Source organism: Corvus kubaryi, unplaced genomic scaffold, assembly GCF_017639235.1.
Source record: "Corvus kubaryi isolate FWS band 111438036 unplaced genomic scaffold, C.kubaryi_AGA036_p1.0 37373, whole genome shotgun sequence".
Lineage (NCBI taxonomy): Eukaryota > Metazoa > Chordata > Aves > Passeriformes > Corvidae > Corvus > Corvus kubaryi.
Window position 1 is genome coordinate 299,076 of NW_024581121.1, and position 15,576 is coordinate 314,651.

A 15,576-nucleotide genomic window follows, 5' to 3' on the forward strand; every position below is an offset into this window, starting at 1 on the left:
AACTGGAGAGACAGGACAAGGGGGAGTGGCTTCACACTGACAGAGGGGAAATTTAAGTTGGATGTATGGGAGAAATTTCTGCGTATGAGGAGTCCTTAGGAGCATTTTTTAAACTTAGACAAGATGGATAAATGAGATTATACTAATGAAAATTGAATTACTTGTGCTTCATTTTAATCCTGAATCTGGTTATAGCGAAGCTGGGGTGTTGGTGACCCTGGGGCCATGTTGTCCTCAGTGTTTCCCTGGCATTTCTTTCCCAAGCTGTGAAGTTTCACAGTTTTTGTAATTAATAACAGCAGTATCCATGGAGGGCAAACAGCCTTAACTACACATATGGAAAAACAGGGGGAAAAAATATGGGAAAAAACCCCAGGAGTCATTGCAATTTAATGGGAACATGAGAAAAAATGTTTTACATGAGTCAAAAAGGCAAAGGGAGTATCAGAGATGGTTATGCACAAAATAGCAGAGTGATTGTGCCTCCCTGTAACCTCCTGGGGTGTCTGTCCCCTGCCTGCCCTGTGCTGCTCTGACATCCCATTGCCCAGAGGATCTCACTACCCATAAAAACAAGGCTAACAAGGATAATCCGATCTGGATCATCTTTTCTGTGGCCAGAGTCTGCCCAGGTGATTTGGAGGGTGATTGATGAAGGTCTGTGAAATGCAGCACGGGAAGGCACAACAGTGCAGAAGTTGGGGAACAAACAGAAATGAGCTGGCAACAGTTCAGCTCTGGGAAGATTTTTTTACGAAAGCATAACCAGACTGTGGCTTGCAACAAGCATTGCCACAGGAGGGTGGAGAGGTCAGAGTATGAATGGTTCCAGAAAAGATTAGACAAATTCTTGGAGGAAGGATTAATCCCCAAAGGTCCAGCTGTAGCCTTTGGCTCTGAAAGCCCATAAACAACAGAAAGGCAGCTGGGCAGGGACAGCACAGGGAGGCTTTTCCTTGGCTCGCCTGCTCCTGTGCTTTCTCCTCCTGAGCAGCTGCTGCTGCCCGTTTCTCCAGCCAGAACATTCTGCTGTGTGACCTCTGGTCCTACCCAGGGGAGGTTTTATGGCTTGGGACCTCCCAGGTTTTGGTCATTTTTAGGTAAATAACAGAAGAGGTGGAATCTCTTCCCAGCCCTGGAAGTGCTTAAGGCCAGGTGGGATGGAGCTCTGAGCAACTTGGTCTAGTGGAAGATATCTCTGCCCATGGCAGGGGTTGGGTCTGGATGGTCTTTAAGATCCTTTCCAACCCAGGTCATTCTGGGATTCTGTGATTTCACAGGTCAGAGCAGAGAAATTAAGGAGTAAATTCACTCATGGGACAAAATTAATGCATTTAAGTTTAGGGGTTGCCCTTGGGAAATACTATTTGATTGCCAGCAGTGCCAGTTTGTTCAGCCCTTTCTGCATTCTCTTTACCTTTCCTGAGCTCTGTATCTCATTGGAATTCTGCTGGAATAACCAAAGGATTGGGGCTTCTCAGGCCAGGATTTATTTTCATAATAGTAATCTTCTCTCTGAGTATCTTCTCTCTGAAAGATTTCTTCTTTACACATTGCAGCCATCACTAACTCCTACACCTTTTCTTAATCACGACTGACTTCGTTACATATCCTGTGGTCTGTCATGATTATGGTTCCTTACAGGTTGGTGTTTTCAGGCTGGGCATGGAAAGTTATGAATTGTTTTTCTGTCAAGCTGCTGTGAAAAACATCTGAGTGTCCTTTGTTCCCTTGGCGGGTTCTGCAGTGGGTTTGTGTCGTTCCTTACACTCCAGCATTAGGTGCCTCTGTTGTGTTTGTTCTAATGATTATTTACCCTGGTTCTGTGTGCTGGGCTCAGGCCAGGCTCTTCACAGGTGTGTCTTTTGTGCCCCTGGCCAGGTGACTGTGTCTACCTGATGAGAGACAGCCGCAGGACCCCCGACGGGCACCCGGTGCGGCAGTCGTACCGGCTGCTGTCCCACATCAACAGGGACAAGCTCGACATCTTCCGCATCGAGAAACTCTGGAAAAACGAGAAGTATGTGCAGGACATCCTTGGGGTTTGAGACATCCCATGGGCCTACCACAGGGATTTCATGGAAGTCTCATCTTAAGAAGGCAGGAATGAGCACGGTCCAGGTGCAGAGGCTGGGGAATTCCCAACTGGAGCTGTGCTCCACAACTGCACAGTGGAAACACATGAGGTTGGAGGTTTAAGCAAAGAATCAGAGATAGAAACTGATGGGATTTCCCCAGTGTTGGAACAGACCGTGGGTACACAGTGACAGCTGTGAGGGGGTCAGTGCTGTGCCCTGGCCGGTCACAGTCTGCTGTGCCCATGGAAACCACGCTGGGAGTGTTTGCCCTCACTGCAGGCGGGCAGTGGAATATGGAACACTTGTGTGACTCTGCTGTTCATCACAGCCAAGTGCAAGAGAGGGAACTCAAAACGAAGCAGGGGGCATGAAGTGAGTTGTGTCAGGATCTGATTTGTGTTTCTGTCCCCTTTGCACCCTCAGAGAGGAGCGCTTCGCCTTTGGCCACCACTATTTCCGTCCGCACGAAACGCATCATTCCCCGTCTCGGAAGTTCTACCACAACGAGCTGTTCCGGGTGCCCCTGTACGAAATCATCCCCTTGGAGGCCGTGGTGGGGACGTGCTGTGTGCTTGACCTGTACACCTACTGCAAAGGTGAGAATTGAACACATTCCTGAGCACGTGGGCAGTGGGCTGCGGGTTTAACCCCTGCTGAAAGCTCAGCACCACCGAGCCACTCACTCCCCATGGGACAGGGAGGGAACTGGAACAAGGTAAAACCCAGGGGTTGGGATTAAAACAGTTTCATGGTTGAAATAAATTAAAATATTAGAATTGTAATAATAATGATAGCAGTAGTAGTAATGGAAAGGGAGGTTACAGAAAGAGACAAAGGTGCCCGGTATCTGAAGGGGCTACAAGGAAGGTGGAGAGGGGCTCTTAATCATGAACTGAAGTGACAGGACAAGATGGCTTTAACCTGAAAAAGAGGAAATTTAGGTTGGATACACAGAGGAAATTGTTCCCTGTGAGGGTGGGGAGGCCCTGGCACAGGGTGCCCAGAGAAGCTGTGGCTGTTCCTGGATTCCTGGAAGTGCCCAAGGCCGGGTTGGACAGGGCTTGGAGCAGCCTGGGATCATGGAAGGTGTCCCTGCCCATGGCAGGGGGTGGCATGAAATGAGATGAGCTTTAGGGTCCCTTCCAGCCCAAACCACTCCATGATCCTGTGAATAAACCCCAGGAAGCACCAGTGATGCCCAGTGCAGTCACTGCCCACCCCATGCCCAGCCTGTACCCAGTCGGGGGATCCCGGCCACCCCGCCCTGGGCCGGACACTCCGTGGTGTGGAATATCCTGTGGCCAGCTGGGGTCAGCTGTCCTGGCCCTGCTGGCAGAGCTGGGGACACTGAGGAGTCCTGGGCTGAGGGTGAGCACTGCTGGACACCAACCAACCATTGGGGTGTGACCAACATCATCCTCACCCTGAACCCAGGCACAGCTGAGCCAGGTACTGGGACAAATTCCCTCTGTTCTGGAACCAAGGACATGCCCTGAAGCAGTTCCTGCTGTCCAGAGGCCGTGGGGGATGTTTGCATGTTTCAGAGCTGAGGACACGCCATGGCTCTGCCCTGGGACAGGGATTCCTGTTTGAAGAGGGACAGCACGGGGCAGGGAAGAGAAAGTTATGTCAGTTGATAATTGTTTCTGTGAAAGTTTGGGAACTGTTTGATCAGAGTGTGCAGGTTCTCCCCTCAGAGTGACCCAGCAGTGTCACTGCTGGGGTTCTGAACGAGGGAGCAAACAGGGACACTGTGACAGCCCCTGCCTCGCTCACACTGTGATAAACCACGTGTTTCCCCCTCAGTCCATGACTGTTTTTTCCTGTGTGCCTTGTTTTGATCCCAGGGAGGCCGAAGGGTGTGAAGGAGCAGGATGTTTACATCTGTGATTACCGCCTGGATAAATCAGCTCACCTCTTCTACAAGATCCACCGGAACCGCTACCCCGTGTGCACCAAGCCCTACGCCTTCGACCACTTCCCCAAGAAACTCACGCCCAAGAGGGATTTCTCAGTAAGTGGGATTGTTCTCACCTTCCTTCCCTGTTTTTAGGAGACTGGGTGGAGTTTTGGAAAGCCCCTGACCGTTGATGGATGAAGCTTGGTCAGCCAGAGGGAGCTGATCCTTTAGGTGGGGGTTGGGCTCTGCTCGCAGGGAACAGGGACAGGAGGAGAGGGAACGGCCTCAGGCTGGGCCAGGGGAGGCTCAGGGTGGGCAGCAGCAGGAATTTCCTCATGGAAAGGGTGCTCAGGCCTTGGCAGGAGCGGGTTTGGAGTGCCCATGCCTGGAGGTGTCCAAGGAAGGGCTGGAGGTGGCACTCAGAGCTCTGGGCTGGGCACAGGGTGGGCATTGGGCACAGGGTGGACTCGATGGTCTGGGAGGACTTTTCCAACCTAAATCATTCCATGATTCTGTGAGTATGCACAGCTGGGGGGAAAGCTGGCTTGAAAGCAAGCTTGGAAAGTAAAAATGGGTGTAAGAGAAGCTGCAGTTCAGAGGCAAGGAGGTGCTGAAGGGATGGTGGTGGTGAGCTCAGAGCAGGTCGCAGAGCAGCACAGAGGTGGCAGATGTGCAAACCTTCTGCAAGCAGCAAGCTCTGTTCTTCCTGGAACAGAGGTTTTTGTAGTGGCTTTGAAGAAGGTTCCAGACTCGTGCTGTGCAGAGAGCAAAGATGATTTTTATCCTGGTGGTCTGTGGCTTAAAATTTATTTAGAAGATGTGAAGAATCAGACAAGTCTGGCTCTAATTTACCTTATTACCTGGTTGTGCCTCCTCCTGTGAGGTCTGATGGGTGAGGTACACCAGCATTTCCAGAGTGTCCTGCATTGGTACTTCCAGGGTATTTGACTGACCAGCACTTCCTTCCACTGTGAATTTGATTTGGTATTAACCATAATCTTCATTGTTATTGCAGCCTCATTATGTGCCAGACAACTACAAAAGAAACGGAGGCAGGTGAGTCTCCCCCCCCCAGATTGTTGAGAGGAGATGAAATAATTCTGTTTGTTTGTTGTGCCCACTCTCCTCCTGCCCCTTTCCCTTGGGTGCCATGGGAATAAGAAGTTTAAATTATTTAAAGCTCTCTAAACTTTCAGAGAGATAAAAGGGAACAAGTGAGAAGGGATAGGCAGCCTTAATAATGCACATCAGGAAAAGAAAGGAGCCATTTGAAAGTCAGGAAAAAGCAGCTGAGTGAGGAGATGCCCAAAACAGGAGCCTCCAACCTTGTCAGATGGAGGAACCCAGGTCCTGGACCCACTGCCTGTGTCTGTGGGGCAGTCAGAGCCCAGGTCTGGTAGAAGAACATCCATCACGGGCTGTGACTATTGCAGAAAAGCCCCACTGAGGGCTGGGCCAAACTGCTTTTGGAGATAAAATCGTTTGCAACTGAAAATAAAAAGCCGTTTGGTTTTCAAAGCCGCGTTTGTTGCGGTGCAGATGAAGTTACAGCACTTGGAGGGTGTGAGTGCAGGGATTGAGGGAGGAAACTGAGCTCCAGAGGGGCCCTGCGCATGGATGAGTCCTGGACTCACTGGGAATTGTCCTTTCAGGTGAGTGGCTGACAAACTGCTGCTTAAACCCCTCTTCTCCTGGCAGGTCATCCTGGAAATCCGATCGCTCAAAACCACAGATCAAAGACTTAAACCAAGAGGAAGATTCCCTGCCCCTCATGGAGGAGGCGCTGGGGGCCCCAGAGCAGGCTCCGGGGGAGCTGCCCAGCCCCGAGGAGCCCGACAAGGAGCCTGTGGCCAGCGAGAGCTGCGAGAGCGAGAAAAAGGGGGACGAGAACCCCTCGGACACGAGGCCGCTCTGCAGCCCCGAGGAGCGGCGGCACCTCCAGAGGGAGAGGCTGAACCAGATCCTGCTCAACCTCCTCGAGAAAATCCCAGGGAAAAACGGTGAGATTTCAGGCTCTGGTTACACAGCCCCAGGTCTCCTGCAGGTCTGGGGTCACTTTGCTGAGCCGTGTTGATAAAATGAATGTTTTTGTCTGAAATTGCTGCTAGAAGCATTAGGAAAGTCAGTTTTCCTTGGAGCCATGTTTTCCTTTGCAACCGAAATCTATTAAATCCAAGTGAAATTTCTTACAACTTTGACACCGTGTTTTGTATAGTATTTTTAATAACCACAGAAACTTTCTGTGGATTAATTCCCCCCAATCATTCCCTGTCTGCAACTGAGAAACTGAACAGACAGGCCAGGAAAGACTGAAGAAAATTTGGAAAGTCTCTTTTGACCTTTCATGAGCTTTCCTTGGGTTCTGAGTACCTGCTGTAGGTGTTGTCTGAGCTGTGGGATAAGGGGGCAGGGGCTCCACTGGTGAAGTGTGTCCCTGCTTTTAATTTAAAGCCCAGGATGAGCCCTGTCCCATCTCTTCCAAATTCTGGCAATGCCAGACAGTCACGGACTGATGCAAAATTTGGGTTGGGAGGATCTTTGGAGGTTGTCTGCTCCAGCCATGACTCAGGGCTTGGGTCACTCAGCACCTTGTCCAGGGATGTTTTGGATATCACCGTGGAGGGAAACATCCTTGAAAGAACCAGGAATAAGGAAATAGGAACTTTGTGTTCAAGGAACGACGGGCCGTGGCACTCAGTGCTCTGCTCTGGGTGCCCAGGTGGGGATCGATCACGGGTTGGACTCGATGATCCTGGAGGTCTTTTCCAGCCCCAGTGATTCTGTAATGACTGAAATCCCCTTTTGCACCTGTGCTCTGTTGCAGCCATCGATGTCACCTACCTGCTGGAGGAGGGGTCAGGACGGAAGCTGCGGCGCCGCACTCTGACCATCCCCGAGAGCAGCTTCAGGAAGTGACACGGGAGGGGCAGCCGAGCTCTGGGGTCTGTCACTGGGGCTGGGGGCCAGAGCCCAGCCCGGGGAAGGAGGGGCAGCAGCAAACTGACAACAAAACTACAAAACAGTAGCACCTGGGGGGCCGGGCCGGCGCGGCGCCCACCCTGCTCTGCAGTGCTCTTGGTGTGTGTGTTGGTGGGCGTGCCTTGTATTGATGTTAGGTACTGAGGAAACCTCGTGGTTATTGTCCAGGATGGTCAAATTTAATTTATTTTTGCTTGATATTCCCACTCAGAGGAAAAAAAACAAAAAAAACAAAAAAAAAAAAAATGGGGAGGGCAGAGGAAAAGGACTGAGTTACTCTGAGGAGGATGTTCCCTGTGATAACCTGGGATTGTACCAGCTGCTGTCGGCACCGCCGTGGCCCACGCCAGGGAAGGGAATCCAGAGGGGAGAGGAAAGGCCCAGTGGCTTAAAAGGAAAGGCTGCCCTAAAGCTGTGGCCTCTGATTTGCACAAGTTCCAAGAAAAGAGAAACGTCCCCGGATGAGCGCCAGGTTCGCCGTGGGACGGCCCGTGCACGTGTCCCTGTGGTCTGTGCCAAGGAGAAGCTTCCAGAGGCCCTTGGAGCGGGGCAGGAGCGCTGGGATGAGGCACTTGCTGTGCGGGGGGAGGGGGTGGGGTGTGAGTTTTTTCACTTTTTTTCTGCAGAGAAATTTTATAAAAGCAAAGTCAGCTCCTGACGCCACCATTGCTGTTGGTTTTTTTGATAAGCTGTGGTTCTCGTGTGTCTCGTGTGTTGTGCAAATAAAAATCTGTTAAAAGAAAAAAGAAAAAAAAACAACAACAAAAGAAAAACCACCCAAAAAAAAAAAACAACAACAACAAAAACCCCAAGGACCCTTTCACTCCGTGCCCGTCAGGCAGTATCCGAGCGAGTGTTTGTCGTGAGCTGTAGAATTTATCAACTGCTAACACTACCCTCGTGTGCTGGTGGACAGCTGAACGTCCGGGCAGCGGGTCCCGCTGGCCCCTCCCACATCGCGATTGTCCCGACAGCCCGGAGCCCCCGGGCCGGGGCCGGGGCTGGGGCCGGGCGGCCCCCGCTGCCCCTGGACGGTGGCTTTGCTTTCCTGTCTCAGACGTACACATGCATATCCAGTCCTGTTTTAGGTGTTCTTATAAGAAATCCAGTTTTTAATGTGCCAAGTTGTATATATCTGCTACGTGGATGTAAAGCAATACCGTAGTTACATGTTCCTTTTTATGGACCAAGCTCGTCCTAATGTACATTCTTGTTATTATTATAATTATTTTACTCTTAGTGGAACATGACTCATTCCATTAACTTTTTCTGTGTTGATTTAAAAAGAGAAAACAAAACAAGAAAAAAAAAAAAACAAAACAAAAAAAAGAAAGGAAAAAAACCCTTTGAGAAAAAAAATATTTTATTAAAAAAAAAAGAAATAAGAAAATAGTTTGGAATATTTTCTTACTGTAGAGAAGCACTGTACAGTACCAGGAACCCTGAGTATAAAATACTCGTGCGTGTAGTAGGAATATCGCATGTCCAAACCCTCGAGTTGTCTCATTTAGTTTCAAACAGAAATCATTGTCTCAAATGGTGTTAAACACTAAAAAGTTTTTAAAAAAAAAAAAAATAAAGTGCGTACAGAAGCGAGACACTAGCTCTGTCATTTTATCTTTCTTTTGTTGAAAGACTAAACAAAATGTTTTTTAGACAATCAAATGTTAGGTAAGTGCAAAGAATTGTTTTTTCTTACTGGTGTAGAAATTAATGACTTTTTTTATTTTTTGGTTATTTTATAATACTGAGCAGACCCGTGTGTCCCCAGGATCGCCGCCGGAGCCAGGAAGCACTACGTTACTGCAAATAGAGCTGAACCTTAGTCTGCATGGGTGTAGGCTGTGTGATTGCTGAAAATAAATGCTGCTAATATATTTCCTTTTTACAAAGCATATCTAAATAGATCATTGTTTTGATGTTAATCTTTGTAAATTATGTATTACCAATTTTAACATTGGATGTAATTGCATAAAAAGCCTGCATCTCAATCCTGAGAGTCTAGTATTAAATGGAAAATCTTTTCCTATGGCTGGCTCGGGGGGTTTTCTTTGCTGAGCTGCGTGGGAGTGTGGATCTGCCAGGGGGCAGGAAGAGGGATCTGGGCAAGCTGGATCCATGGGATTGGTGGGCCAAAGCCAGCAGGGTGAGGGCCTACAAGTGCTGGGTGCTGCCCTTGGGTCACAGCAGCCCCATGGAACTCTCCAGGCTTGGGGAAAAGTGGCTGAAAAGCTGGGAAAGGCCATGGGGGTGCTGGTGACAGCAGCTGGACGTGAGCCCAGGTGAGCCCAGGTGGGCAAGAGGCCAATGGCACCTGGCCTGGACCAGTCCCAGTGTGGCCACTGGACCAGGGCAGTGACCGTCCCCTTTGCTGGCTCTGCTGAGGGACCTCAAATTCGGGGGTCAGTTTTGGGCCCTTTATGACAAGAAAGACCTGGAGGGGCTGGAGCGTGTCCAGGGAAGGGAATGGAGCTGGGAAGGGGCTGGAGAATTCCTGAGGGAGCTGGGAAAGGGGCTCAGGCTGGAGCAAAGGAGGCTCAGGGGGGACCTTGTGGCTCTGCACAAGTCCCTGACAGGAGGGGGCAGCCGGGGGGGTCGGGCTCTGCTGCCAGGGAACAGGGACAGGAGAGAGGGAACGGCCTCAGGCTGGGCCAGGGCAGGCTCAGGGTGGACAGCAGCAGGAATTTCCCCATGGAAAGGGTGCTCAGGCCTTGGCAGGAGCTGCCCAGGGAGGTTTGGAGTGCCCATCCCTGGAGGTGTCCAAGGAAGGGCTGGAGGTGGCACTCAGAGCTCTGGGCTGGGCACAGGGTGGGCATCGGGCACAGGCTGCGGCTGCTGCGCTCCTGAGAGGCTGTCCCGGCTGCCAAGCACACCCAGCTGGGCTGGGAACACGGGAACACCCAGCTGGGATGGGAACACCCAGCAGCCACACCATCAGCGGTGTTTCAGAGGATCCAGTGTGACTCCAGTGGCTCTGCTGTGGCAGATGTGACAGGAGGGCCGGGGCCGGCTCAGTCACCGCGTGGTGTCCGAGGGGCTGTGGCCACGGTTGTGTGGGAGACAAAGCGGGACAGCAACCATTAAATGCACCGATTGGGTGCCTGTTCCAGGCTATAAACCCCAGGGATATAAACCCCTGGAGTGCCTGGAGCCCTCCTGTCCTGCACAGGTGGCGGGCTGGGGACTGTCACCCCCGGGAGTGTCCCCCCAGGACAGGGCACAGCGAGACCAGGGTCCCTCAGGAACGAAACAGCTTCTCCACGGCAGCCCTTCTGTGGACCCTGATTTTTCTGTCTCCCTTTCCCAGTCTGACTCCCTCCGATCATGAAAATGCCAGGCTTGACCCCTACACTCCTTTTAAACCCAAGGCCCCAGGCCAAGGCTTGGAGGGCTGTTTATTTAAAAAAAAAAAAAAAAAATGGAAGAGCCACCCGGCTTTGTCCCCTCCTGGCGTGACCCCATTTCAAAGTCCAGAAGCAGCTGCGGAATTCAATCAAACCTCCTTAAGGCGAGCCAAGTGACATTCCAATTAGGATATAACGTCACTCGTCTGGGAATACAAATTCCAGAGAGAGAAGTGAAAATGAGAACAGAGTGAAAGGAGAGCAGCTTTACCCGGGCAGCAGAGCCCGGCCCGGGGGCTGACACAGCGGCTTTTTGCCACCGAAACGGGAAGTCAGCCGGGTGAAACGTGTCCCTTGGCCATGGGAGGCAGCAGAACCGCCTCTGGGGACAGGCTGCTGCTGCCGTGTGGCCGCTCCCCAGTACGGCCACATCTGTCTTTTACTGGGGGGCCCAGCATGAATTGTAAACTCTGGGATGAAATCACAAGCAATGACAAAAACCTGGAAAAACTTGGAGGCATTTAGCCATCCTCCGCGCCATGAAAAGTTTAGTTGAAGTGATATAAATAACTAAACCGGTGACCTGGGGCGTTCCCAGCGCAGTGGGGCCGGTCCCCGGCAGCTCCTCCAGGGATATTCCTGGCTCTGGGAGGCTGCAGCCGCCTCTCCCACGCTGTGGAGGAGCCTGGGCACCTTCTGCTGGGGCGTGAGGCCTCCCTGCTCTCCCTGGCCGGCAGCCTGGATGCCGAGAACCAGCACAGCCCCAGCCCGCGCCGGCTGCTCCCACCGGAGCGTTTCCTCACCCCAGCCCCAGCCCGGGCCACCCGCGTCGGGCCGGGCCAGTGGCCACTCCCAGCCCTCCCAACCCCGCTGCTCCATTCACACACGCGGACACATGAGTCACAACCTTTATTTCCAGCCTTTTCCCCGTGGAACAAGCTCATTCCTGTGGTTACAACTATTTACAGAGTGCTGGGACTGCGCATCGGTGGCGGGGGCCGGCCTGGGCCACCGGCCCCAGGGCAGAGCAGGGCACGTGGAGGTGGCGGGACACGACGGCACGGAGACGACACAGGGGACTGTGAGGGCCAGGCAGAGAAAGGAGCCGTCCCTGCCCTGGCACAGGTGCGGGCAGCAGCTGAGGAACCGAGAGCCAGAGCAGGTCCCGAAGAGGAGCCGCGGCTCCGCGGCAGCGGGGCCGGGGGACGCGGTGGCAGACGGGGACGTCATGCGAAGGAGCAGCAGTGACAGGCACAGGGCACGGTCCCCCGGCAGCTGCCAGCCCCGGAGGTGGTGAAGCTCTGGAGGTGGCAAAGCCGTGGCAGGAGACGTCCCCTCCCGGAGCTGGCAGCCGCTCCGGCGGGCGAGCGCAGCTGCTTCCTCAGGTCCCTTCCGCCTCCTCACAAAATCAGGGACGTGTAACCAACAGGAACAAGGCCGGTGCTGTTTCCATGGCAGCAGCGGATCCAGTCTTCATCCACAGTGGAGAGAAGCTCCAGGATGTCCCCTTTTTGGAAGCTCAGGTGCCCGTCAGTGGTGCCCGTGTGGTCGCACAGCGCCCGAACTGCCCTGCACCACAAATGTTATCGGGGACTCGCCTCCCCGGGGACCCCGAGGACCCCCAGAGGCTCCCACAGCACTTGGGGGGAGGGAATTGGGTGGAACCAGGGACCTCCTTCTCAGGCAGAGGTGGCACCTGAGGAGGGGTCTGTGCAAGGAGCCACCTGACAGAGCTGTCCTGCCCAGCAGGCCCAGGGAGGGGGAGCAGGGCAGGAGGTGTGGGGACATCAGAGATGGCACAGAGGGTGTGGGGATATCGGGGTCAGGGCCAGCAAGGATGGGGAAGAGGGAAGCAGCCAAACACCATTTGGGGGTGGCCACATGCCCACCCAGCTCACTTGGGCAGAGCTGTTCTGACCTGCCACAGCCAGGTCAGAGCTGCCACATGCTTGCCCCAAACGAGCTGCCATGAATCTGGAAAGCACACGAGAAAATGCTAAAAATTGTCCCCAAAGCATCTGGGAAAAACAATTGATTGCAGGTGGGCAGAGGCTCAGGTTCCCCCAAAGCCAGGCAGAAGGAGGGGATCCTCGGGGGTGCAGTCATGGCACAAGTGGGCAGCGGTGCCTTTCCCTAGGGAGACGTGTGGCACCTCCAGGCTGTGTGTGAGAGCAGCCCCGGCTTTCCCCACCAGCTCCCACCCTGACCACTCCCGTGCCCTGCCTCACCTGTGGGCCTGGGGCAGGGCGGGCGTGCTCCTGTCCGGCTGCTCCGGAGCGCGGGTCCTGTCGGCCGCCAGGCCCTTCACCACCCCGGCCAGGACACGTGGACTGGGGGACAGCCAGCGGGACGGTCTCCTGCCACAAAGCAAAGGGAGCCACAAGCTTGCCTGGGAGCTTTTCCCTCTGTTTATCTCAGACCGTTCTGGTGATCTGGGAGCAGACAGGGAGCCATCGAGCACCACTGAGCCTCCCCACGAGCTCCTGCTGCTCCACAGGACTGAACAACACAATAGCAGCAGAACTTGGGACATGCACTGATCCCAGGAGCACAGATCCTGGGCCAGGGGCAGTACAAGACCCCCGTGAGGCCACCGTGGTGAGGCTGGCACAGAAACCCTTCCTCAGCACACGCCAATTCCCCCCTCTGCCTGCCCAAGCTGGGTCTTACCTGGACCTGGCCAAGACGGTGTCAGGACTGGGGGAGAAGCTCCTGGATGAGGGGTTGGTGGCTCCAAAGAGCCGGCCCAGCCAGCTGCCCCTGTCAGGACTGGGAGGATCACCCCTCTCCGGGCCAGAAGGTGCTGCCTGGTTCCTGTTGGCAGGAGGCTCCGGGGAAGCAGCCAGGAGATTCTTTCCAGCAGTGGGATCATCCAGCTTGGTGAGTGCTCCAGTTCCAGTGGGCAAGAAGAGGTCTTCAGGGGAAGAGGTCCCTGAGGTGTCAGTGCTGCTGCTGGGCTTTGGGCCGGAGGGTTCAGGGACAGCTTTGGTCTGAAGGAGCTGCAGCTCCGTGCCTCTCGGCTCACTCGTGGAAGTTTGGGATTGCACAGCCTGGCCCGGGCTGGGATCCCCTGCAGCCGCCCGCAGCTTCGTCCACCAGACCAAGGGGAACTTCTCCTTGCTAGGAGCAGTGTAAATCCTGGAGCTCTGGCTCAGCTGGCCCCACCAGCCACTGAGGCCAGCCCCAGTGTCCCCAGTGCCCCCAGTGCCCCCAGTGCCCTCCTCAAGCCTGTGACTCTCTGGGGGGGTGCCAGATCCCAGCAAGGTGCGGCTGAGCTGGTCGCCCCAGCGCAGCACGTGCTGGAAGGTTTGGTGCAGGGCAGCACCCACTGGGGGGGTAGGGACCAGCCCACCCATGGTCATTTGGGACCGGGCCCTTGTGCTGCCCCCTGTGCCCCCCACCCTGCCCAGAGCATCGGGGGGGGTCTCATCCTCCGGGCTGTCCCTGGCAGTGCCGCTCCGGCCCTCCAGAGACACAGCCCCCCGCACCGGAACGGGGGGACGGCCGGGAGACAGCGGTGACTGCAACCGGCGGGACAAGGGCCGGACATCCACAGAGAGGTGGTGGTGTTCAAAGAGCAAGTCCAGGTGGAAAGTCAGCACCGAGAGAGGTTGGATGAGCAGCAGCAGTTCGTCAGCAAGGTGGGGAAGAGGGCCTTGGCTCAGGGCAAAGAAGGCCGTGGGTGAGTAAAGCACGGAGATCACACCTGAGGGGACAGGGACAGGTGAGGCAGGTGCAAAATGCCCTGTCCTTGCCACATCCCCGCCAAGAGCCAGCCAGGCTGTCCAAGTCAGTCAGACCACCCTCTGTGCTGAAGATGCACCATGGAAAATGATGCCCTGATCCACTACGGAAACTCCAGCCAAGCATGGATGTGCCCCAACCCCAGTGTGGGATTATGAGCCTGGCAGATGTGAGAGGGCTTGGGCAGGGAGCTCCTGGGCACTGTGTCCTTACCTGGGCTCTTCTGCAGGTGAGATATCCACAACTCCAGCTGTTTAATACTAAACAAGACAAAGGGAGCCCAAATTAGAGCCCTTGGGACAGTTCCAGCCTGCCATGGCAGCGGGGCCAGCGGGGTCAACACTCACTTCAAAAGGCCGAGGATGAAGGCGTGGAACTTCTGCCTGGTGCTGCTGAGGGGGGCCAGCCCGGCCACGTGCCAGCACAGGGAGTGCAGGGAGCGGGTGTTGGGGCCTGTGGGGTACAGAGCACAGACAGTCACTGCCCAGGGCACACACTGCCCAGCCCGGGCTGCAAGCCTCCAGGCACCTCCAGATGCCCCCAACCTCACCCTCACCTGTCTTCACGGAGGCTTCCACCACGCTCCAGGGGGAATTTTTCCTCTGGCCTGTGATAACATCCTTCTGGAACGGCTTCAGCCCGTCCTCCACCAAGGCGTAGAGCGCAGGGCAGAGGGTGTGCAGCAGCAGGTACCCCACGTCGGGGTTGAGCCGGCTGTCCCCCAGCTGGGCCTGGGAGAGGCACAAGGAGAGGGGAGGGAGGGGAAGAGCAGCACCTGACCCTAATCCCGCTGGGAGGAATGGGAGAATCCCACCCCTGGGACTCCCAAACCCTCTCCTGCACAGCCCAGCCCAGCCCAGCCCAGCCCAGCCCAGCCCTCACCTTCTGCACCAGGTTCCGTGCGGTGCTGAAGTGGGCGATCACCTTGTCCACGGCGGAGCTGACGGCGACCAGCAGCGCTGGGGACGGAGGGAGAGAACGAGAGAAGGGTCAGCACAGAGGGACCCACGGGCACCGAGCAGCCCCGGACACCGCCACCGGACCCTGCAGCGCCCACGGTGACCAAGCCGGGCCGGAGCCGCAGGCGGGGGACCCTCGGGGGAGCTGCGGGGGCGGCCGCACCCGCGTTCTCCGGCTCGACCGGACCACCTGCCGGGGCTGGGCAGGGCCGGGCCCGGTGCAGGCAGCGCTGCCTGTCCCTGCCTGCACTGTCCCTACTTCCCCTTCCCCTGCCCGTCCCTTCCTGCCCTGCCCCAGCCCAGCGCTGCGGGTGCCCAGGACACCGACCCGTCCCAGGACGAGCCCCTCGCACCCTCCCGACCCTGGGGGTCCCGTTCCCCCCCCTCCCCTCCCGCCCCATTCTGTCTCACTCCCTCGCCCCCCGCCCCGCGGGGGCTCCGGGGAGGACCTGCCCCAACCTTTCGTTTGCTCCCCATGGGCCCCCTCCGCTCTCCCCCCGCCGGGCCGGGCGGCTCCAGCGGCGGCTCCAGCGGCGGCTCCAGCGGCGGCTCCAGCGGCGGCTCCAGCGGCG

General features: G+C 55.6%; 2 protein-coding genes across 3 annotated transcripts in view; one reads left to right on the top strand and one right to left on the bottom strand.

The window, feature by feature from the left end:
* Positions 1 to 8,986, top strand: part of ASH1L (ASH1 like histone lysine methyltransferase) — a 57,567-nt gene extending 48,581 nt beyond the window's left edge. Inside the window, exons 19-24 of the mRNA XM_042034522.1 lie at positions 1,814 to 2,020; positions 2,502 to 2,674; positions 3,926 to 4,092; positions 4,994 to 5,034; positions 5,677 to 5,978; positions 6,803 to 8,986. Coding sequence (XP_041890456.1) covers positions 1,814 to 2,020; positions 2,502 to 2,674; positions 3,926 to 4,092; positions 4,994 to 5,034; positions 5,677 to 5,978; positions 6,803 to 6,894 — 982 coding nt within the window. The 3' untranslated portion in view covers positions 6,895 to 8,986. The remainder of the gene's footprint in view (positions 1 to 1,813; positions 2,021 to 2,501; positions 2,675 to 3,925; positions 4,093 to 4,993; positions 5,035 to 5,676; positions 5,979 to 6,802) is intronic.
* A 2,209-nt stretch (positions 8,987 to 11,195) lies between these two features.
* RUSC1 (RUN and SH3 domain containing 1) overlaps positions 11,196 to 15,576 on the bottom strand; it is a 7,256-nt gene continuing 2,875 nt past the window's right edge. For both annotated transcript variants that reach the window (XM_042034513.1, XM_042034512.1), the window contains 7 exons: positions 14,928 to 15,004; positions 14,602 to 14,776; positions 14,393 to 14,498; positions 14,259 to 14,305; positions 12,972 to 14,007; positions 12,530 to 12,658; positions 11,196 to 11,870 (listed from right to left, as the gene is read on the bottom strand). In XM_042034513.1, the coding sequence (XP_041890447.1) occupies positions 11,702 to 11,870; positions 12,530 to 12,658; positions 12,972 to 14,007; positions 14,259 to 14,305; positions 14,393 to 14,498; positions 14,602 to 14,776; positions 14,928 to 15,004 (1,739 nt within the window). In that variant the 3' untranslated portion in view covers positions 11,196 to 11,701. The remainder of the gene's footprint in view (positions 11,871 to 12,529; positions 12,659 to 12,971; positions 14,008 to 14,258; positions 14,306 to 14,392; positions 14,499 to 14,601; positions 14,777 to 14,927; positions 15,005 to 15,576) is intronic.